Source organism: Brassica oleracea, chromosome C5 (genome assembly GCF_000695525.1).
Source record: "Brassica oleracea var. oleracea cultivar TO1000 chromosome C5, BOL, whole genome shotgun sequence".
Taxonomy (NCBI): domain Eukaryota; kingdom Viridiplantae; phylum Streptophyta; class Magnoliopsida; order Brassicales; family Brassicaceae; genus Brassica; species Brassica oleracea.
In genome coordinates, this window is record NC_027752.1 from 6,036,413 (window position 1) to 6,058,301 (window position 21,889).

At 36.6% G+C, this 21,889-nt stretch overlaps 6 protein-coding genes and 1 non-coding gene across 10 annotated transcripts; 6 read left to right on the forward strand and 1 right to left on the reverse strand.

Moving 5' to 3' along the window:
* The first annotated feature begins 1,477 nt into the window (after positions 1-1,477).
* Positions 1,478-1,548, forward strand: TRNAT-CGU. Its single transcript has one exon. It is a non-coding gene; the product is annotated as a tRNA-Thr (tRNA).
* A 119-nt stretch (positions 1,549-1,667) lies between these two features.
* Positions 1,668-4,000, forward strand: LOC106343807 (ras GTPase-activating protein-binding protein 2). Of its 2 annotated transcripts, none has more exons than XM_013783129.1 (8): positions 1,668-1,804; positions 2,149-2,334; positions 2,409-2,825; positions 2,903-3,038; positions 3,112-3,233; positions 3,317-3,382; positions 3,465-3,525; positions 3,605-4,000. In XM_013783129.1, exons 2-8 carry the CDS (start codon positions 2,155-2,157, stop codon positions 3,850-3,852), a joined length of 1,230 nt encoding a protein of 409 aa, XP_013638583.1. In that variant the 5' UTR covers positions 1,668-1,804; positions 2,149-2,154; the 3' UTR covers positions 3,853-4,000. The 2 variants fall into 2 exon arrangements, with proteins under 2 accessions (XP_013638583.1, XP_013638584.1); XM_013783130.1 differs by having other exon boundaries at positions 2,149-2,313.
* Positions 4,001-5,276: 1,276 nt separating this feature from the next.
* On the forward strand, positions 5,277-6,706 carry LOC106292576 (ninja-family protein AFP2). 2 transcript variants are annotated; one of them, XM_013728189.1, is made up of 3 exons: positions 5,277-5,433; positions 5,540-6,070; positions 6,164-6,706. In XM_013728189.1, exons 2-3 carry the CDS (start codon positions 5,554-5,556, stop codon positions 6,523-6,525), a joined length of 879 nt encoding a protein of 292 aa, XP_013583643.1. In that variant the 5' UTR covers positions 5,277-5,433; positions 5,540-5,553; the 3' UTR covers positions 6,526-6,706. The 2 variants fall into 2 exon arrangements, with proteins under 2 accessions (XP_013583643.1, XP_013583644.1); XM_013728190.1 differs by lacking the exon at positions 5,277-5,433 and having other exon boundaries at positions 5,440-6,070.
* Positions 6,707-6,775: 69 nt separating this feature from the next.
* On the reverse strand, positions 6,776-9,419 carry LOC106294071 (probable inactive purple acid phosphatase 1). The gene is made up of 9 exons (XM_013729687.1): positions 9,252-9,419; positions 9,077-9,168; positions 8,930-8,999; positions 8,711-8,833; positions 8,531-8,623; positions 8,118-8,465; positions 7,836-8,041; positions 7,317-7,752; positions 6,776-7,113 (listed from the first exon to the last, which is right to left on the reverse strand). The coding sequence occupies exons 1-9, from the start codon at positions 9,417-9,419 to the stop codon at positions 6,808-6,810; spliced, it is 1,842 nt and encodes a 613-aa protein (XP_013585141.1). The 3' UTR covers positions 6,776-6,807.
* A 390-nt stretch (positions 9,420-9,809) lies between these two features.
* Positions 9,810-12,943, forward strand: LOC106292575 (protein root UVB sensitive 3). The gene is made up of 15 exons (XM_013728188.1): positions 9,810-9,970; positions 10,064-10,121; positions 10,207-10,266; positions 10,385-10,423; positions 10,495-10,557; positions 10,674-10,730; positions 10,939-11,002; positions 11,141-11,224; positions 11,314-11,396; positions 11,478-11,607; positions 11,699-11,791; positions 11,879-12,017; positions 12,125-12,168; positions 12,247-12,434; positions 12,530-12,943. The coding sequence occupies exons 1-15, from the start codon at positions 9,837-9,839 to the stop codon at positions 12,626-12,628; spliced, it is 1,335 nt and encodes a 444-aa protein (XP_013583642.1). The 5' UTR covers positions 9,810-9,836; the 3' UTR covers positions 12,629-12,943.
* Positions 12,944-14,616: 1,673 nt separating this feature from the next.
* On the forward strand, positions 14,617-16,438 carry LOC106344131 (FBD-associated F-box protein At5g27750-like). The gene is made up of 4 exons (XM_013783522.1): positions 14,617-14,671; positions 14,800-15,752; positions 15,838-15,978; positions 16,068-16,438. The coding sequence occupies exons 2-4, from the start codon at positions 14,814-14,816 to the stop codon at positions 16,359-16,361; spliced, it is 1,374 nt and encodes a 457-aa protein (XP_013638976.1). The 5' UTR covers positions 14,617-14,671; positions 14,800-14,813; the 3' UTR covers positions 16,362-16,438.
* LOC106344132 (FBD-associated F-box protein At5g27750-like) lies at positions 14,665-20,544 on the forward strand. 2 transcript variants are annotated; one of them, XM_013783524.1, is made up of 4 exons: positions 14,665-14,671; positions 18,724-19,666; positions 19,770-19,910; positions 19,998-20,544. In XM_013783524.1, the coding sequence occupies exons 2-4, from the start codon at positions 18,734-18,736 to the stop codon at positions 20,289-20,291; spliced, it is 1,368 nt and encodes a 455-aa protein (XP_013638978.1). In that variant the 5' UTR covers positions 14,665-14,671; positions 18,724-18,733; the 3' UTR covers positions 20,292-20,544. The 2 variants fall into 2 exon arrangements, with proteins under 2 accessions (XP_013638978.1, XP_013638977.1); XM_013783523.1 differs by lacking the exon at positions 14,665-14,671 and adding an exon at positions 18,338-18,436.
* The last annotated feature ends 1,345 nt before the right edge of the window (positions 20,545-21,889 follow it).

The window sequence follows — 21,889 nt, forward strand, 5'->3', positions numbered from 1 at the left end:
CTCGACTAACAACACACTAAAAGGTGTCTTCCTATTATTAATGGTGTTGAATGCACGTGTTCCAGTAATATCTTCATACGCCATCCTTCTAAGTGATGCACGAGCAACTCCAGGTCTAGGTTGGCACAAGATTAAACTACACACATGCAAGGACACATTATAGGTTTGTGGTATATATGTTACTTGTGGCACAAGTAACAAAGGAGGCAACATTTAGCTAGATAACGGTTGATGACGGTGGCTGGTACGATCTCCGGCTATCACGACTCTCCGGTGACATGACTGCCTCCTCCCATGGCTTGCGGCTAACAACAGTGTGGATCTGATCGGTGCGGCGGTGGTGAGACGGTGGCTCCGTCTTTGTGCGCCTCCTCCTCACGTCATATATACATCTCTCGAGTTCGATGCGAGACGACAACACGTGAGACGTTTGACCAGTGATGACGAGGCTCTCTCTCTGACATGGCGTGATGGCTCCAAGACAACGGGAAGAGCCGGTGCAGTGCCGGCTCAACAGGGAGGGCAAGGAGTGCACTCGCCCGGGGCCCACCCGAAAAACCAATAAATTCAATAACAAAAGGGGCCCATTTTTTTATTTTTTTCTTTTAGAATAAGGCCTCATAATCTTGGTTTAATTAACTATCAGGCGTAAAAAATATTTTTGCCCAAGGGCCTAATACAATTCTAAGCCGGCCCTGAGCCGGTGGTGACATCGCGGTGCATCAGATTTTTGGAGGTGAACAATGGTTTAATTGGAGGTGTGCGGCTAGGTTTCGTCAAAGATGGAGATGTATATATACGACTTATATATCTCTTTGGTTTATTTCAAATGGTTTGGTTTAGAGAATAATTAACCAAACAATTTTTCTAAATCTGGTTTAGAGAAACCGGGTCGTTACAATTTAGGTCCCTAATTTTTTAAAAAATACAAGTAAAGCTTTAACAAAGAAAAACTACTCAGCACTAGGTCCATAATATATGTGAGCCGGACCTGGTTACACTAGATGCAGTTTTTCAAAGAGCCTATGAAATTGTCGTTATGCAGTTTCTTATGGTGTCTTTTGTAAATTGTATCGTCATGTTATCTCTCTATCGTTCAGTTTATTTGACTGTTTGGCTTTCGATGGTCTTGTTGTATACTCCTTCAGTGGAGTTTAAACGCGTTTAAGTTTAATGGAAGTTTGGTTTGATCCAAAAAAAAAAAAAATGATGCGATGGCAATGCCGTTTTGGGAGTTAGATTCATGGGCTTTACGAACTCTAGCCCATCAGCTAAATCTGTATTGAGCCGATAATTTATAGCAGAGACATTCTTACTAGCACATAAAATCTATATCGAAGTGATCACTGCAAGTTTAAAGTTCTTTCCATGCACATTGGTATTTGAATTCAAGACTTAAATCAGCGATAAAACAAACACGTAAGTTTTAAAATTTCATTAAAGAACATTAAATTTTAAAGCTGAGAGCTTGGCATAAGCCTCCGTAGCATAGTGGTATTGCGTTCGCTTCGTAAGCGAAAGGCCGCGAGTTCGATCACGCCGGGGGCTTTTATTAATATTCTTCAATGCATTTTGCTTAGTTATGAATAAATAACATTTGAATTCTTAGCCAATAATTTTACTGTGAAAATCTGTAGAAAAGCCACTACAGCAACTACAAGAATCCCAATTCTTTTCCAACTAAGTAAAAACCCTAGAGAAGAAAAAGCCACACACATAAAATAATATTATACTCATCGCTCGTCTCTGTCTATCTTCTCTGCACTCTGATCTAAGATTTCTTCTTCTCTTCTCATCTTCCAAGGTATTATTTTGCTTCTTTTTTTTTTCTTATCTGTTCATCCTAATACATGTTCTACTTAATATACCAAACACTTGTTTCATTACAGAACACACTTACATGTAATCACAAACATTTCTTTATTTATTTTGGGACTCATTTCAATAATTCAGTTTATAGATTCATCGCAAGTACTCAATCAACTCTTCCTGAGATTTGATTATTTCGTATAGATTGGAATGCGAGACAATGTATAGATTTTGATTTTGTATTGAATCACACAAAGACACCTCTTTTTTTTTTTGTAGTTTCGTCCAAAACCTCTTTGTTTTTTATTCTTTTGTTTCTGACACCATTGGATTATGTAGAGAGAGATGGCACTCGAATCAAATGCTCCATTGGCGGATCCACACATTGTTGGGAATGCGTTTGTTAAGAAATACTACAACCACTTGTACGAATCACCCTCACAAGTGCATCGGTTCTATCTCGAGGACAGTGTTTTAGGGAGGCCTGGTTCTGATGGAGAGATGGTCTCTGTCAACTCCTTAAAAGTAAAGATACAGTTACAGATGATGTTCATTTTTGGAAGCAGCTTTTTTGATATTAGGGAGCTTCTGTTTTGTAGGCTATTAATGAGCAGATCATGTCCTTTGATTACGAGAACTCAAAGATTCAGATTTTGACTGCTGACTCCCAAGCTTCTTACATGAGCGGAGTTGTTACTTTGGTCACGGGCTTGCTCACCGTGAATGATGGAGAGAGGATGAGATTTTCTCAGTCTTTCTTCCTCGTGCCGCAGAAAGGAAGCTACTTTGTGCTCAACGATGTGTTTAGGTATGTCTCTGATGAGCTTGTTGTTGAACCAGAAGCTAACAAGAAGGAGGTTGAGGAGGAGGTGACTCCTCAAGCAGTCCAAACAACAACAGACACTATTATCAGCATAACTATGTCAAATGGACATCCCATAACAGAAGAGGAAAAAGTTGTGAACGATATTATCAGCAACGGTGTGGATGCTCCCAAGAAATCATTTGCAGTAATTGTGAGTCCTCCTTCGCTGTGTTCTATTGCTCAATCTGAGCTTATCTAATCTAAAAGAGTTACACAACTTACACTTAGGTCCAGTCCCCAGCTAAAGTTGGTGCTGCCTTCAATGTCAAAGCTTCTACTGCAAAGCCTAAGCCTGTTAAAAAGCTGAGCGCTGCTCTTGAGTCCAAAGCTCCTGCGCCTGTTTCCCAAATCGACAACCAATCAGGTTTTGTTTTAACATTCGTTGTTAAAGCTTCTTGTGTAAAGCCTACCCCTATTAGTTGCTTGTATTGTAACAGCTGAGGGTGGTTCTATATTTGTTGCGAACTTGCCTATGGATGCGACACCCGAGCAGCTCAACGAAACATTCAAAGGGTTTGGTGCCATTAAGAATGATGCTATCCAAGTTAGAAGTTACAGAGTGAGTTTTTTATTTATTTATTTATGAAAAAGGACATTTCGTCTAGAAACTCAAAAAAGGTTTTGATCTTTTTTTTTAATCAGCTAAAAGGAAACTGTTTCGGGTTTGTGACATTCGAGTCTGCTGAAGCTGTGAAACTGGTCCTCCAGGTATGTTTAAACATCTATGAATTCAACTTTTGATTGTAAACTGGAATGCTTTCTTCTGATGTGTTGCATCACACAACTCTAGGCTCACAAGGAGTCAGCCATTAGAATCGGAAACAGAAGAGTTTCCATAGAAGAGAAACGAGGTTAGTATTAGTTTAACAAAACAAAGTTTAGTTCTTTTTTGAGTATTGTTTCCAGCTTTATGACTTGAATCTTCTGCAGGCAACAACGAGAATGGCAGATCTTCAACGAGAAACGGAGGTTATAGGAGCGAGAACGGTTACAGAAACGACGGGTTCAGGCCTAGGGGCAACGGTTTCAACGGAGGAGGACGAGGCCATGGAGGAAATGGATATGAGAGAAGAGGAGAATCACGCAATGCTGAGGCCAATAATAATGGTGATGGCAGCAGGGCTTATCAGAATGGTTTGGTGAAATCTAGCCGTGAAAATGCTCAAGCCAGAGGCTAAAGAGAGTTTTAAAACTATGTTGTTGTTGTTGCTTTATTCATCTGAAATTGAGAATCTGAAAGTTTTTATAGGAAGAGAAGAGAGGTAGTGATTAGAAGTTTTGTTGACACTCCTTTCATTTGAGATTTTGATAATTTTTTTAATACCAGATATTTTGTCCGCACTTAATTTTTTTTTTTTAATATACAAGCATAATTTTTTTTTACAAATACTCATCTGTCCACACATATGCACATAATTTTCTCCAAGTATTTATTAGTTTATGTTTTATTAATTAAAAAACTAGCATTTTATGTTCTTAAAAAGTTTAAATCAAACATCAAATTATTTATATATAATAAAGTTCTTAATTAAATTATATATGCTCCCATATTAAAAATATTTTAGAAAATAGCTTTATACAAATGTTTTTTCTTAATTAAAAATTAATTATAAAATTTTTAATATCTTAAATTTTTAATAGAAAATATTATTTTCATATAACAACACAATGTAAAATTATCTAATTGTTTAAAAATCTAATATTATTATATATACGAATTCATTAAGATATCATCGGTTTCTAAAGTTTTGTTGCGAAAAATCGCTTCACAAATTATTGATGAGTATGATTTGGTAAGCTTTTTTATTTGGACCGGTTAACAAACAAAAATATCCCAACCAGAAAATTCCTTGTGAGCTTGGTTTGATGCATGTGCCAGTAGAAAAGGCAACATGGGCAAGCCCTTATACCTTATGGGCTTCTTGGAGATGGGAAAGTGGATAGGGAGGGAGGGTCTTCTTCAATCTTCACTGCTCTATTATTATAGTTTCCTCGTATTATAAAAACCAACAGGTGAATGACACGTGGTATTTTGGGGTCCCCCACTTGACTAAACAAAATGACCCACCAAAGATTCTAAAAATCTTCTTTTCAATTTATAGATTCCATTCTCCAACCTAACTTTCACTCAATCAATTAACTTACACTTTTCTCACTAAAATTTCAGCTTGTTATGTTGATAATACAAAAAACGTTACCTTAATACTTTATGATATGTTAGTCTTTTAATTTATTTGAATTTGCCTTTTTGTAGTAATAATTAAAGGAAATAATAACTTTTTTCTTTTACAAAATGAAGTGTTATATTCTCCTTCCTTCACTTTTTCCACAAGCAACTTGCTTCCCTAGTGGGTTCCACGGTCCGAGCCACGTGAGTGACGTTGTCGAGTCGCTTAGATTAATCAGAATTCGATTTTATGTTTTTTTTTTGAACAAAAGAGTAAACGCATCTTTTTACTTGGGAGACACGTGTCGTATCTGTGATTAACTCAGCCGCTTTACGACACGTTTCCTCAAGCAGCATTATGCAACGCCGATGTAATCAACCGGCCACGTGTCGTTCAGGCAGCTCTCTCGCCGGCCACTTGCCTCTTCGCACTCAAGAGGCTCTTCTGTCTCTCTCTCTCTTTCTCTTCTTCCTCCATATCTCTTTTCATTTTTTTAATCTCTTAATTATCTAAAAAAAAAGCGTTTTCTCCTTCAGGTCAACTTCAGTTTAAGCATCTCTCGTCTTCTTCACCACCACCTTACCTTCTCTGGTAAACCCCGACGAGTTTTCTCGTTCCATAAAACTAACTTTGATCCGTATGAATTGGTTCTATAATATGTTCAAGTATGATTCTTTTTGTCTTTCATCATCATCAGTTGTTTAGTAATCAATGGGGGAAGAAGCAAGTAGACAACAACAAAGGGCATGGAACAACAACAGAGACATGACGTTAACGACAAACCTTTCTCTGGACATAAATAAACACCCGACAGATCCGTCTGAAAACGGCGGTGAAACATCGTACTGCGAAGAAGACGAGACAGCGGTTGAGCTGAATCTCGGTCTCTCTTTAGGAGGTCGATTCGGAGTAGACAAGACTCCGAGGAAGCTTAAACGATCTTCTTCTGTTTTGGGTGCTGCGCCGTTTGTAGCCGAGCCGGAGAATAATTACGCGGTGGGTTTAGCGAGAACGACGTCGTTGCCGGCGGAGATAGAGGAGGGGTGGAGGAAAAGGAAAGAGATGCAGTCGGCGAGGAGATGCGAGAAACAGAGTTTCAGAGCTGGAGACGAGCAAACGTCGTCGTTTGAGAGACATTTGGTTTCTTGCGTTGATTCCGATGGTGGAAGAGTAGGAGGAGGTAGCTCTTCTAGCTTGTCCGAGCTTGACAACAAGAATCATCAACAAGGTATGTATGTTAGCAACATTGTTTTAGTCTTATAGACTATATAGAATAGTGCTATCATAGAAATTGACAAAGCTTATGTTGGTGGTCTTGTAGGTTCATCAAATAGTTGTGGTGAGGACATGAGTCCAAAGATCATGAGAAGATGTTCATCTAATAACAGCGAAATCCACGGAACAGAGAAAGGAGAGGATGATGGGAAAGGCAAAGGGAGGGTTCCTACGTCTACAGGTTTGTTTGACATGCCGTGTGTGTTCACTAAAGGAGACGGTCCAAACGGAAGACGTGTCGACGGCATTCTATACAAGTACGGGAAAGTGGGAGAGGAAGTTCGGATCATGTGCATTTGCCATGGCAGTTTCTTGACACCAGCAGAGTTTGTTAAACACGGTGGCGGTGGAGATGTTGATCGTCCCCTTCGGCATATCGTTGTCAACACTTCTCCTTCAACGTTTTGACTAGAAGACTCTGGTAAAAAAACTAGAACGTGTTGTTGTTTTTATAAAAATATCTTTTGGATATCTTCTGCATGTTTGGCTTTAAGAATGAAATGCCAAATCTCAATCTTGTTGAATATCAAGATTCTCTTGTATTTTTAGGTGTAATACATCAAAGAATCATTAAATGATATTTATGATTCTTGCTTCTAATTGACGTGTTATCGCTACAACAGTTTAACAATGGAAACACATTTAAAAAAAAAACAGTGACAAGTTTGACCGCGGAAAGATCTTCTTTTTTTATGTAGCATGTGTTGTTGCAGGGCAACTATCAACACCACAAGCCGAATCATCTCTGTAACCTCTTGATATCTTAAATGAATCATGGACTCGTCCGTCGCTGCTCTTCTTGTATTCGAACAAAAGACTAGAGTGATCAATCGCTGTAAGTTTAACGTATCCATGGTCGTAATCTCTGAACAGACTCCAACTCGGTTGCTGCTTGGAGAATTCAGCAAGATGAGCTCCTCCACCTCCAGCAACTACGTGGATTGTCCCATCCATTGGACTCTTGTAGTTACTTTTCTCATAATTCGTGCATAAACTCTACACACAGCATTAAAAAGAAAGCATTAGAACGATCCAATCATTTCTGTTTTAAGGTTCACCCTTTTTTTGAATATGAATACTAGGGTCCGCAACCACAAAATAATGTAATATTAGTTTCGTCGTCCTATCAGTTAAACTCAGGACCTCTGAAATTTCAGAATACTTTTTTTAGTTGAGCTAAGACATTATATTTAATTTACCTGATAAACCGGGCATGTTCTCTCGTAGTTATGTGCATGGCCATAGACTGCAATGTCCACTTTGTACTTCTTCCAGAGCTTTTCAAGATGAACTCTCCCCAATCGTTCAGCGAAATAGCCTGTTTCCGCATAGAATGATGTAGAGGAATAACCGAGCACGCGGTGAGGCAAGAATATAAGCCACGGCTGTTTTTTTCTGTCCACTGATGCTAAGCAGTGCTCAATGAACTTGTATTGATCTGTTCCTTTACTCCAGTCCTGCTCCGTGTCAGCCACGCAGAACCTAAACATTCCGTAGTCACTAGAGTACCATAACTTATCTCTGTTTTGATTAGGAACATAGAACATTGTCTCAGCTGGTACACCACATTCTCCTCCAGAATCTACACCATGGTAAAACGATCCCGAGTGGGGCCAGTCGCGCTCATGGTTCCCGCTGCACATAGTTAACTTTCAGACACTCAGGTAAACAAGAAAAATATATATCAAAACAAGAAAAAAGAAAGGCAAAAAAAAAACCTTGCAATCATGTATGGAACAGTGGAAGCAATGGGCTCAATCTGAGCTGTGAATTGGTCCCACTGGGAAAGATATCCACTTGCATAACAGATATCTCCAATGTGGAAAACAGCATCTGTCTTGTTTAGATCTTTAATGAGTTGCCTAGTGGTGTTTAAAGAAGGGCGTTGGGTACTGCTGTAGTCGTTTGACCCATCAACCTCGGCCTATAATGAATACAGTCTTTGAGACTACAACAGATTAAAGAAAAAACAAAAATATGATATGATTTTTAGACCAAACCTTTCCCATGTCACCAAAGATCACAACATGTTGGAGTGAGTCTTGGCCTGGAAATGGAGAAGATTTGAAGTGATACTCTTTACTCCATATGAATGCACCAGCATTGGACAATCTATGCCCAACTTTGTATGTATACTTGGAGCTCGGCCACAACTCTTTGAGGAAAGATGTGTGTATGTATCCAGGATCACGCCATCCAATAGTCCTTGCAGGAGGACCACACAAGTCGTTAGGCCCGTAGGTCAGTGTCCTAGCGTGTGAGAGTTTACTTTTTCCTCCTTTAATTCCCCACTCGACTACAGGTTCTGCTACATGGGGTCCATAACCACTAGTCCATGTCACTGTCATCTGTTAAAATGAGAGACGTTTGAGAAAACTCATTTCAAGTGAAGAGGGGGTTTACAGGATCTTACTTCGTTCCATTCTTTGCCTAGCGCCAAGCGAGGGTAAACTGGTGCGTTTGGGTTCTCAAAGGCTACTTTGTTTGAGATTGCCACAAGCTTTGGCTAAGGGGAAAAATCAAAACCAAGAAAAGGTTTTAGCTAGAAAACCTGTAGTAAAGCTAGAGAATGTTATAGGTGAATGAGTAATACATTCAACAAACCGCCAGAAAAGAGAGCGAAGGAAAAATCTGATCTCTGGTTGATCAGTTGAAGCTTCATAGAACCGCTTCCAGTACTGTTGTATCTTGGATTACTAATGTTTGCATATTGGAACTGTAAAAAGAGAAGAAGAAGAGTAGTAATGAGCTAAAAGACTTGTTGTATAGTAGAGAAGCAGTCACAATGGTGAAACATGTTATGAGAAAAAACCTTGATAGGAACTGAACACACTCGAGGTCGGTTCACACTTTTCTTGTTATCTCCTGGACAAGAAGAAGACCTGTAAGAAAAAACACAAGTTCTTATTTCAACCTCAAAACTAATTGATGGGAAAGAATGTGTTTAATAATAATCTACATGAAATCTGCAGGTGAAAACACTCCAATCCAGTCATCATCTGATGGGTATGGAGAACTAAATTCCACCAACACATGTTCACTATGTTGACCCTGCCAAATAAAAAATTCAAAGAAGTTTGGCAATTTTTATCAAATAATATTTGACATGATGAAGAGAGAATGGCTATTATTACATTAGATCCAAGAATGGCTGGAGATGCTTTGACATGAGCTTTTTCATTAAGATGGAACGTCGTTTTATGGATAGCAATTCCTGATAAAGGTTTTTCTATATGACAATTCACTTCTTGAAAAGCTCCTACAACAATCACCAGGATTACAAAATATTGTTGCTCCCTCATGACTTGTTTTTTTTAAGAGAAAGAAGAGCCTGAAACAAACAACATGTGAGCAGAAGTTGAATACTTGTTATTAAATCCACAATCATCAAAATTCAAAAGTGGATGAAAGATTTACAAGTTTGGAGCAACCTGAGGAGTCGTTTAGAAATGACCAGTTTTGAGATTCCCTCATCAAAGAAGACTAAGCGAAGAGTTGATATGAGTATTTAAATGTTAATGAAGAAAAAAAATATTTAAATATGACTCTCGCACTGTTTTTGTATGACTTTCGTTTGCTTTCAAAACACAAGTCCAAACATCTCCTCGGTCGCTATTGAAGCCCAACTCAACCCAAAGGCCCAACATCTAAATAAAACATTCACACTCTCTTTCTTTGTTTGTTTTAACAATTTGAGGAGGAAGAAGCCAAGATTAGCCATGAGAGGAGGAGAAGAAGAAGAAGAACACTCTGTTTGTGGATCGATCACACTCGAAGAATGGAACGGCTGTTCTTCTACTAAGCTATTCAGAACAGCAAGCATCACTGCCTCCTCTTCCCTCTCCATCCAAAGGCTCTCCCTTTCTCCCCCTCTGTTTTCTATTCCAATTCAAAATCTCGTTGCAAGTTGAGAATTTTAACTCATGGGTGTGTGTGTGATTAACAGGTCTGCTAATCGAATCAACCATGTATGGAGACGAGTTCTTCAAGCTTTTGTACCCGAGGCAAGTGAGCCTCTTCTCGAATTATGATTATGTTTCTATAGAGGATCATTGAGACAACTGAGTTTTACTTTGTTCAATAATGCAGGGCTTCCCTGATAGTGTAACTCCGGATTATGTAGGGTTTCAGCTATGGGACACGTTGCAGGTATGTGTGATCAGATCATCATACACGTGTGCCTTATGGCTGGCTGGCTACTCTAACAACAATTGGGGGTTTGTGATTCGGCTATGTTGTTGTTTTTTTTTCTTTCTTTTCCCTGCAGGGCCTCTCAACGTATATAAAGATGATGCTTTCAACTCAGGTGAGATCAAGTTTTTGAGTTCTTGGTTTTTGTCCTGCTGCAGCGTTTTCTGATTTGGATTATTTCTACAGGCTCTTTTGAGTGCAATTGGGGTTGGTGAGAAATCCGCAACGGTTATAGGTGCTACCTTTCAGGTGAGTTTTCTAATTGCTGAACATATTCTCCTGCTTTGGGACTGATTGGCTCTCTCAAACACTGCCAAATTGTCATTTTATTAGAGTGATTATTATCTCTTGTTTGTACTATGCAGTGGTTTCTTAGGGATTTCACTGGGATGCTTGGAGGCATTTTGTTCACTTTTTATCAGGTACTTAGATTCTCCCCAATCATATACCTTACAAGTTCTCTTCCGTTTTCTTCCTCTTCAAAATCTAGCATGGCTCCGTTGGTTTTGATGTTGTGTGGGAACGTTGATGATTTGTCATCAGCAATTGTCTCCCTTTATTTTCTGAGCATCAATGTCAGTCTCTAATACAAAATGGGAACTCTCTGGTTTTTTTTTTTTTGTTCGTCAGGGTTCCAACCTGGATAGTAATGCAAAAATGTGGCGTCTAGTTGCGGACCTTATGAACGATATCGGTATGTTCTTTTGTTATGTTTTTTTCATTCATCACGCTAGTAACAGTTAGTTGGCCACACTCACAATTGAATATATCTCCCCTGTATTTGGTTCTCTGAGACTTTGAATGACTACAAGCTTTGTTGCATTTATTTCAGGAATGCTGATGGACCTTCTCTCTCCTCTATTTCCATCTGCCTTTATCATTGTGGTTTGCTTAGGGAGTCTTTCAAGATCATTTAGTAAGTTTCATTACTTGCGTCAACCATTGAAGTTAAGACTTCCACTTTAGCTGATATACATATTGTTGATCTCCACTGCTTGAATTTAGCTGGTGTTGCAAGTGGAGCAACCAGAGCAGCTCTAACTCAGCACTTTGCTCTCCAAGAAAATGCTGCGGATATATCTGCTAAAGTACTCTCTTAACTTCTTTTCACTCCTAAATGATTCAGAAACTACAAATGTGAATTTTTTTTGGGTATTATCTACTGAAAGGAAGGAAGCCAAGAGACTATGGCAACTATGATGGGTATGTCATTGGGAATGTTGCTTGCTCGGTTTACCTCTGGAAACCCTGTAGCTATTTGGTTATCTTTTCTCTCCCTCACTGTGTTTCATATGTATGGTAAGTTACACATGTTATTTAAAATCCTAGATCAAAATCAGTATTTTTCTACTTCTTTTCATTAACTGGTTTTATTTTCTTACGTATTTAGCAAACTATAGAGCTGTCCGGTGCCTTGTATTGAATTCGTTGAACTTCGAGAGGAGTTCGATTCTTCTAGCACATTTCATGCAAACTGGCCAAGGTGATTCTCAGAACGTTTCAAAGTCTTCCCTTTTTTATCATTGTATCATATGCATTAGGAATTTTCTTTAACCAAACATGTCGCCAGTTCTCTCGCCGGAACAGGTTTCTTCAATGGAGGGTGTATTGCCCATGTGGGCCACTTCTTCGAAGTCAACTGATTCAAACGCATTGCACAAGAGAGTGCACTTAGGTGTAAGAGTTTCTTCTCTCCCTCGTCCAGATATGTAAGTTCTATACTTTAACCACTACAAGTCCCAGTTTATAAGAAACTAAGATTTTTCACAGCCTTAAGGGAAATAATCCTTGTGAGGTTTGACAATTTTATGTGCAGAATGCAACTCCTAAATGGTGCTGGAGCGTCTTCTCACAAGAATGGTTTGATTTGATTTCTTCTTCCATTATGTTTCTCTGTTTCATATTTGGTAACGTTTGACGTATTGTAAACTCCTGCAGCTAAGTACTTATTGGCACATAGAGAGGGAAATGTAAGTGTGATCTTGCACAAAGACTCAGCGGCTGGAGATGTGTTGAAGTCATATATTCACGCCATCGTTATGGCAAATCTCATGGAAAAGAGCACATCTTTTTATTCAGAAGGAGAAGCTTGGATGGATAAACATCATGACGAATTCCTCAACAAGGTAACTTAGATCATTATTATCTACAACATGAAATCGACTGTATTAACTTTTGATTTTTACTCTCTTTTTTTCTTTTGTTTCCTTGTTTATGTTAGCTGAGATCAGGAGGTTGGAAAACAGAGCGTCTTCTTTGTCCTTCCATTACATGGAGAGCAAATTGGATATCTCACACTTCAGGTGCCAAGACCGACTGAGCTTTTATGCCTTTGTGAGATGGAGTTTTTGCTTTAGTGAAGACACAAAAACATGTTAGTTCCTTAGTGTTCGTGATATCAGTTCGGATCGTATGCTTTTTTAAAAGGATTAGTAGAGTATCCAACTACATACTTTTCATGAACCACATGGACCTCATTCAAATGTTATCCCCTATATATTATTTGTGAAACATTACAACTTCTTTTTGTAGTCACGTGTCATCACTAGGATGATTCTTAGAATTATTAGAGAAATATGTTGGTCCATCTAATTATATAATAAGCTTTTTATTAAACTAACCATAAATTTATTATTAATGTCATTTATTATTTCCTTAAATAAAGATTACGGAATTGCCTAATGTGACTAAAGTATATATGACAATTAATTATTTTGAATAATAAAGATCTGATTAAAAAAATGTATCTTCTATCAAATTTGTTTAATTTTAAACTATTAAAATAATTTAAAAAATCACAATAACCATATTATAAAAATTTAGATTTTTCTGTATATGTTATATTTTGAATTTTAAAAAACGACTATAAATTACTAAAACTGTTAAAAGTCTCACATTCAAATTTTGCGATCCATGGTTTAAAATTTTTGTTATGACAAAATACAAATGATTACAAAATCATATAAATAAAAGTCTAATTTAATTAATCATTAAGATTTAAAATATATATGTATATATATCATTCTAAATTAAACTATAAACCATATTGAATAAATAAATATTTTAATTTCAAAATTTACTTTGAATAATTTTTTTTGATAAAAGTTTTGAACTAACATTGATAAAAAAATTTAAATTTTAAATCACTAAAATTATTAATCCTACAATGAAAATTTTGTTATCAATAATTTAAAGTTTTTGCTATTAAAGATACACATGATCAAAAAAACATATAAGTAGAAAGCATCATTTAATAGACATTAATATTAAAAATATACTATGTATGTTAATATCATTTAAATTTAATTACATATCCTATCAAATTTTTTTAAAAAATTGTTTGGATTACTAAAATTGATTTATACGTTCGCATCAATTTAATTATATATGTAATAGTTACTGACTTTTAATTATTTAATATATATTTATTATTTCGTAATATGTAAGGACATATAATACATAAAATAATTTATATATATAATGTTTATCCCGCGCAAGGCGCGGATCTTAATCTAGTATATATATGTTCAAGAAACTAAGTAGGCAATATAATTTCTTAATTTAGGATTGTCTTGATTTAGAATAATACGTTTAAACAAAAAAAAAAAATCTTAACTACGTAATAAAACACATAACGTTTCTAAGCATTTATTCATATTTTGATTTTGCAATATTTAGAGTATATTCAAATACTCCATTAATCATGCATGTTGAATGTAGAAAATAGCGGTTTGGACTTCTCTTAATTCTTTACCAATAAAATCTGCATAACAAACGCAATTTATCAACCGAATCTCAGTTACTATTTTTTGCTTTTATAATTAACAAAAATAATTAATTTTGGAAGATTGTTTGGATATCAAAACTCACAAAAGAAATCAATTTGACAATGGAAATATGCATTTTCCCAAAACTAAACGATTCGCTGAATTCATAAGAAAAGATTTTTATGGTACATAATACTCTATTCGTTTCATAATAGATGATGTTTTAAAAGATTTTTGTTGTTTTAAAATAGATGATGTTTTGATATTCTTATGTTATTTTTAATTTTATTTAAAACTGTGTAACTAAATTAGATGTTGTAGTCATTTTTATAATTTGTTTGATGATTTTTAAATTATATTTTTAAAACTATTTTTTTTTTAAAGTAAATTTCTTAATTTTTGTGAACTAAAAAATAATGCTTGTGAAACAGAGGGAGTAATTAAAAGCATTTATTTTTGAAACGCTCTGGGAATCCGAACCGCTTCAAAAGTATAAATACAGACGATCGGTTTCGTATCACCACAAAAAAAAGAGGTTCCCACCTTTCTCTCTCATTCTCGCCGCTACATTAATCCTCCTGCTAATCAACTCTCCGGTGAGTTCTTCAAAAACCCAGATTCCGTTTTCGTTTTTTAATCGCACTGTAATGTCAAACTAGAGAAACCCATCGCTTAGTATTCGATAAAGACATCTCCTTTGTTGTTTGTTTGTTGATGCTATTAGGGTTAGGTCTCGTGATGCCTGGGTGCGATAGGATCAGCGAATTGCCGGAGTCGTTGCTAACTCATATACTCTCGTACCTTCCGACTAAACACTCGGTGAAGACAAGCGTCTTATCGACTAGATGGAAGAATCTGTGGCTGAATGTTCCAGCTCTTGACTTACACTGTGAAGACTTCCCTTATAGAGAAGAGGAAGAAGAAGCGGTCCTCGGTTTCCTTGACAGGCTTCTCGAGTTTGAACCTGGTTCACGCCTGCTAAAAGTTACGGTGGAGTGCGGCAGCGTGGAGGACATAGAGGGGCTCAGGGATCGGATCAGCACAGTGATTCACCGTGGACCTCAACATCTAGACTTCGAGAGCTTTACCGAGTACAGAGATCACGACGACGCTTTTATCGACTACATACCTCTGAATCTCTACACGAGCAGGACTTTGGTTTCCTTGAAGCTCACGTTTTCTGGTCTCGAGGATCCTGGTTTCGTTTGGATGCCTTGTCTCAAGTCCATGACACTTGTGAAAGTTCACTTTCATTACGCTGCGGATCTGGAGAAGCTTGTGTCAGGGTGTCCTGTTCTTGAGGAACTTACATTGGTAAGGAATATGGATCCTATTCTTGTGGGTACGGATGAAAAGATTATGCGTGTGAGGTCTGGGAGCTTGAAGAGGTTTCGTGTTCCGTTCTGGCACGGTAAGCGTTGCAGGTCGTCTGTGAAATGCACGCTTGAGATCGATGCTCCAATGCTAGAGCATATGACTATAGGAGAAGATCATTATGATAGCGTCATGGTAAAGAACCTGACTTCTTTGTTCATGGTTGATCTTGGTATCAAGTTCGCTGTCAAGTTTGGCGAGTTCGTTGATCCGGGGGACTTATCAAAGAGAAATGAAATCCGTTATTTTCTCTCTGGGGTATCGAGTGCAAAGCACATGATCATCTCTGAGAAAACAGTCAAGGTATGTGTATTTTTATATATATACAACAATACATGGACTTCGATTGAAAAGCTCCCACTTATGTATATATATCTTGGTGTTGCAGGCCCTTGAGCTTTACTCAAACGTAGGGCTGATTCCCAAATTCAATTACTTGTCACGTTTAGAAGCCGTGTTCCCTTACAAGTTACTGCAGTTTTTGCCAGCCTTTCTTGAGTGTTGCCCAAATCTGAAACACCTAATCTTGGTAAAAAAAAAAAAAAACTCTTAAATTACACTGTGGGTGGTTTTGTCTACATTTATAATTTCAAACTCAGCCTTTTGTGTGTTTTCCAGGAGGTTTATTATTCAAGGGAGATGGAGGATGCATTTGAACTCACAAATGTGCCTGGGTGCTTCTTATCGACTCTCCAGTGTGTTCAGCTTAGAAGAATCCATGAGTGGGAGGAAGAGGAGATGAAAGTAGCCACCTACTTTCTTGAGAACGCTGCTGTCCTGAAGAAACTCACTCTCAGTCTCACGAACTATCCTCGTTATGTCTCGGATGAAGAAATCTTCGAGGAGGTTAATAAAGTTGCAAAACGTTCTCCAGCATGCCAAATTCTTCCTGATTGGGAGTTATGTGAATGAGGGAACAGTATCATTGCAGGAGTCTGTCTTTTCATGAAAAATTTGCAATATAAGTCTTTTTGTAGACATTTGTTTGTTCTGGTTGGATTCCTTAAACCATGGTGGTTGACGCAAGTTTTCACTGTGAATGATTTAGAAACTATAAATATGAAATTTTTAGTAGTTTTTTTGGGGGTATTATCTACTGAAAGGAAGGAGGCCAAGAGACTATATGGCAACTATGACTGGCATGTCATTGGGGATGTTGCTTGCTCGGTTTACCGCTCGAAACCCTTTAGCTATTTTGTTCTCGGTTCTCTCCCTCACTGTGATTCACATGTATGGTATGTTACAGGTAGGGGTGTCAATTGGGGCTGGTGCGGCTCAGCCTGGCCCAAACCCGCCGAGTACGTAAATATTTGAGTCCGGCCTGGCCCGGAAATATTTTGGGCCTAGAATTTAAAGTCCGGTCCGGTCTTTATAGGGCTATAGGGCTTTTCGGATTTTTTTGGGCTTTTCAAAAAATAATTTGTCATTACCATATCCATCGTTTTAATACATGTAAAATTTCATTAAAAAAAAACAGTTTCATTTTTATTGTTTTAAAATATAAAATGTGTTTAAACTTTTTTTTTTAATACTTTTTCGTATGCTTTAAAAACATATTATAAACAAACCAAATTTAATAAGATTTAAATAATCAAATATAAATTAAAACTAAACATATAAGAAAATAAAATTTATGATAAACATGGTCAAACGTTTCGTACTTTGTATATTGAAAAAAAACGTGTTGTACATGAAAGAAAAAAGTACTTTTTCAAAATTTAAAATGTGACACTTGTAATGATCAAACAATTAAATTATTAACAACTTTTATATTTGCTTTATTAGAGTGGATAACTATATCAAATAATATGTCAATACTAATAATCGTTTGGATTGCAATAACGATAATATTTAAGCTAAAATATAAAATTTTGGGTTTTCAGGCCGGCCCTAGTCCAAACGGGCTTAGGCCCAAAATATCCAAAACCCAAAAAACTAATTTTTTGGATTTATAAAACTAAATCCAAGTCCTGTAATTTTTATGGATGGACGGGCTCGGGCTGCGGACTTCGACCCTAATTGAAATATCTAATTACATACGAGAATTAAAAACCTAGGAATTTTATAGTTTTAGCTGAGATTTTAGAGTGATTTAACAAAAAAAAAACTATATAAAATTTAACAAATCATGTAAATCCTTATTAAAATCAAATCAGTTCAATATAATAAAGAAACTCACATACCCTGGAATGGGTTTGTAGATTCAATAATACAATTTGGATATAAAAACAATGTTATCCAAACAAAATACTTCATCCGTTTCATTTTAGTTGTCGTTTTAGGTTCATGCACACATATTAATAAAACATATAATTTTGTACATTTTTAAAATAAAAACATCATTGTCCATACACCTAACCATATTTCAACCAATAGAAAAATAAACAAAATAATCTTATCAATAAATTTTTCATTGAAATCACAAAACGACACTTATTCTGAAACGAAATTTTTTCTTTACAACGACAACTAATATGAAACGGAGGGAGTAAATCTCTTTACCAACATTACTATTGAACGTAATTATGATTTGACTGTATTTATTATATTTAAATGGTTTCCCTTTTATTAGTCTCTAATCATGTAAATGTAGAAATTGTTTTTTTTTTGGGAATTCTCTTGAATCTATACCAATAAAATCTGAATATTAAATGCAATTTATGATAGATATTAGTTTCCCTTTTCGTTGCTTTAATAAATAAAAAGAAAATAATTGATTTTGGGAAGATTGTTTGGATATCGAAACTAAAAAAAACTAAAGTCACTTTGATTACGGAAATATATATATTTCTCCAAAGACAGTCATTAATTTGAATGAATATTCCGATCGTATACCGTGGAAAGATATATTAAAAGCTTTTATTTTTGAAACGCTCGGAGTCGGAACAGCTTCAATCATGCTAATAAATACTTAAACGATCAGTTTCGTTTCACCCTCCTTATCGCTCATTTTGGCCGCTATACTCTGCAGGCGAATCAACTCTCCGGTGAGTCCTTCAAAAAAACCCAGATTACGTTTCGTTTACATACCCTATTTTAATCGCATTGTAGTCTGAGTTAGAGAAACCCATCTCCTAGGATTCGATAAAGGCGTCTCCTTTTTACATGCTGTTGTTTGTTTGTTGATGCTCTTAGGGCCTCGTCTCGTGATACCCAGAATCCGTTTTTCGTTTTAAATCGCATTGTAGTCTGAATTAGGGAAACCCATCACCTAGGATTCAATAAAGACCTATCCTTTACATGCTGTTGTTGTTGTTTGTTGATGCTTCTTAAGGTCTCTGGTGATGCCTCGGTGCGACAGGGTCAGCGAGTTGCCAGAACCTTTGCTTACTAAAATACTCTCCTACCTTCCAACTAAACACTCGGTGAAGACCAGCGTCTTATCAACAAGATGGAAGAATCTGTGGCTAAGTGTTCCGTCTCTCGACTTAAACTGCGACGACTTCCCTTACAGAGAAGACGAAGTGGTCCTCAGCTTCTTCGACAGGCTCCTCGAGTTTAACCCTGATTTGCGCCTCCTAAAAGTCAAGGTGAAGTGCGGTAACTTCGAGATAGAGGGGCTCAAGGATCGGATCAGCACAGTGATTCACCGTGGACCTCAAAATCTAGACGTTAAGGGTTGTATTTACTATATAGACCGTGACACCAAAACCTATCCTTTTATCGAGTACATGCCTCTGAATCTGTACACGAGCAAGACACTGGTTTCCTTAAAGCTCACGTATTCGGGTGTTGAGGATCCTGGTCTTGTCTACATGCCTTGTCTCAAGTCCATGATTCTTGTAAAAGCTCTCTTTCGAGATGACGCGAGTCTGGAGAGACTCGTGTCGGGATGTCCTGTTCTTGAAGAGCTGACCTTGGTTAGGGATATGCATTCTAATTTCGAAGGTAAGGTTGATAGTTTCATCATGCGTGTGAGGTCTGGGAGCTTGAAGAGGTTTCGTGTTCCGCTCTGGTATGGAGAATATTGCAGCAGTTTGTTTGTGAAATACACACTTGAGATCGATGCTCCAAGGCTAGAGCGTATGACTCTCGGAGAAGATCAATTTGATAGCATCGTGGTGAAGAACCTGGATTCTTTGTTCATGGCTGACCTTAATATCAAGTTTGCTGACAAGTTTGATCCGGAGGACTTTTCAAAGAGAAATGAAATCCGTTATTTTCTATCTGGGATAACGAATGTAAGACACATGATCATCTCTGAGAAGACAGTGAAGGTAATTTTAAACAGGACTTTATCTAATTAAAAACCTCTCACATATATATATATATATATATATATATATATATATATATATATATTTCTTGGTGGTGTTGCAGGTCATTGAGCTTTACTCTAACGTAGGGCTGATTCCAAAGTTCATTAACTTATCACGTTTAGAAGCCATGTTCCCTTGTGATTCACTACACTTTTTGCCAGCCTTTCTTGAGTGTTGCCCCAATCTGAAACACCTAATCTTGGTAATTAAAAACTCTCAACTAACACTGTGTGTGTGTTTATGGTCTACATTTATAATTGCAAACTCAGCCTTTTCGTGTGTTTTCCAGGAGATTTTTTATCCAGTTGAGACGGAGGATGTATACCAACTCGCAAATGTGCCTGGGTGCTTCCTATCGACTCTCGAGTGTGTTCAGCTTAAGAGAATCCATGTGTGGGGAGAACAGGAGATGGAAGTAGCCACTTACTTTCTTGAGAACGCAGCAGTTATGAAGAAACTCACTCTGAGTCTCACCAACTATCCTCGATACGTCTCTGATGAAGAAATCTTCGAGGAGGTTAATAGAGTTGCAAAACGTTCTCCAACATGTCAGATTCTTCCTGATTGGGAGTTATGTGAATGAGGGAGCAGTATCATTGCAGGAGCCTGTTCTTATCATGCAAAATTTGCAGTTAGTTTTTTTCTGTAAGACATTTTTTAAGTTCTGGCTGGATTCCTTATGATCAGTATCATTTCTTGGTTTTGGTTGATACAAGTTAGTTCCTTAGAGTGGTGATCATATGCTTTTAAAGGATTAGAAGAGTATCTCTCAGGTGCTTTTGTAAGTCTACAACTACATACTTTTCATGAACTACATGAACCTCATTCAAATGTTATATAGATGAAAGAAGCTAACCGAATCTAAATTGGTTTTGTAGATTCACTTATACATTGGGATCTAAAAACAATGTTATCCTTTTTTTATATGTGAAAGAAACCAACATTAACATTGAATAAAATTTTTAATAAACTAAAAGAGGTAGTATATTTAGATGATTTTTATTAGTTTGGATCATGTAAATGTAGAAATTAGTATTTTTTTAAAATGAATTTACAACCGAATTTTAATTATTATTTTCCCTTTTCGTTGCTATTATAATTAACAAGAAAATAGCTTATTTTTGGATATCAGATCTAACCAAAACTAAATCATTTTGGTTATGGAAGTACACATATTTATCCAAAATACTCTTATTAACTAGGGACATTACCCCCGCGCTTTGTAGACATATTTCTTGTTTCATCTCAATATTTGTTAAAGATTGGTATTTGAGTCTTAATGAGTTTTAAACGAATATATGTATTTCTCATAAGAAGACAATATCGTTGGCATGTTGACATTGAGCATATAAGCTATTTTTATAAGACAACAGGAGTTGTGTCTATTGGGATTGTCTCTTGTATCTCCTGGTGTGGCTGTATTTGTTTCTCTTTTATTTGATGGATAATATGTAAACAAAAATCATTGTTAGTTGTATTTATCAGAGTTTGTAACTTACTCTGCTTTTTTGTTTAGGTAATTTCACTGATCTTGGTTGTCGTCTTCGTCTTCTTCGTAAGCATCTGTGAAAGTAAGTTTGTAAATTGTTAAATATTTAGCCGTGTAGTTTATATTTGTTTAGCTGGCTCAATGTATGTGTCGTTGAGTTTTAGTTGAGTTGATTGGTTTGATATATTTTTTTTGAAGGTTATTTGTAAGATTAGACAAAAACAGAGGTGATCATTAATGATTCGTCTTTTTTGGGATTTTAGTTTTGGGTGTTTTGATTGTTTGGGTTATTGTGGTTTCTTTTAAACAGAAAAATAAAGATTTGTGTAAAATTAGATTGATAAGTAAGAGAGATAAATAGACGACCACAAATCTTGGGTATGAAATATTTTTGATTATTGATGTTAGCACAATATAGACAGTAATATAAAGGGAATTATGTGTTGATTGTTTCTTATGGATCAATGAGGAGACGGATAACGACTCGAGTTGTTTCTTTGATGAGGCCAAAGCTCTGGACAGAACGGATTTGTCCAACCACATCTGTGAGTTTAAATATCAGTTATGATATCGAAACATAATATAAACCCAGATGCAATATGATAATATACCTGAGAGTTCTAGGTTTGTGTTCGCAATCACTTGGAGATTGTCGAACAGTCTAATCTTGACTGAAGATTGATCTCAGGAGC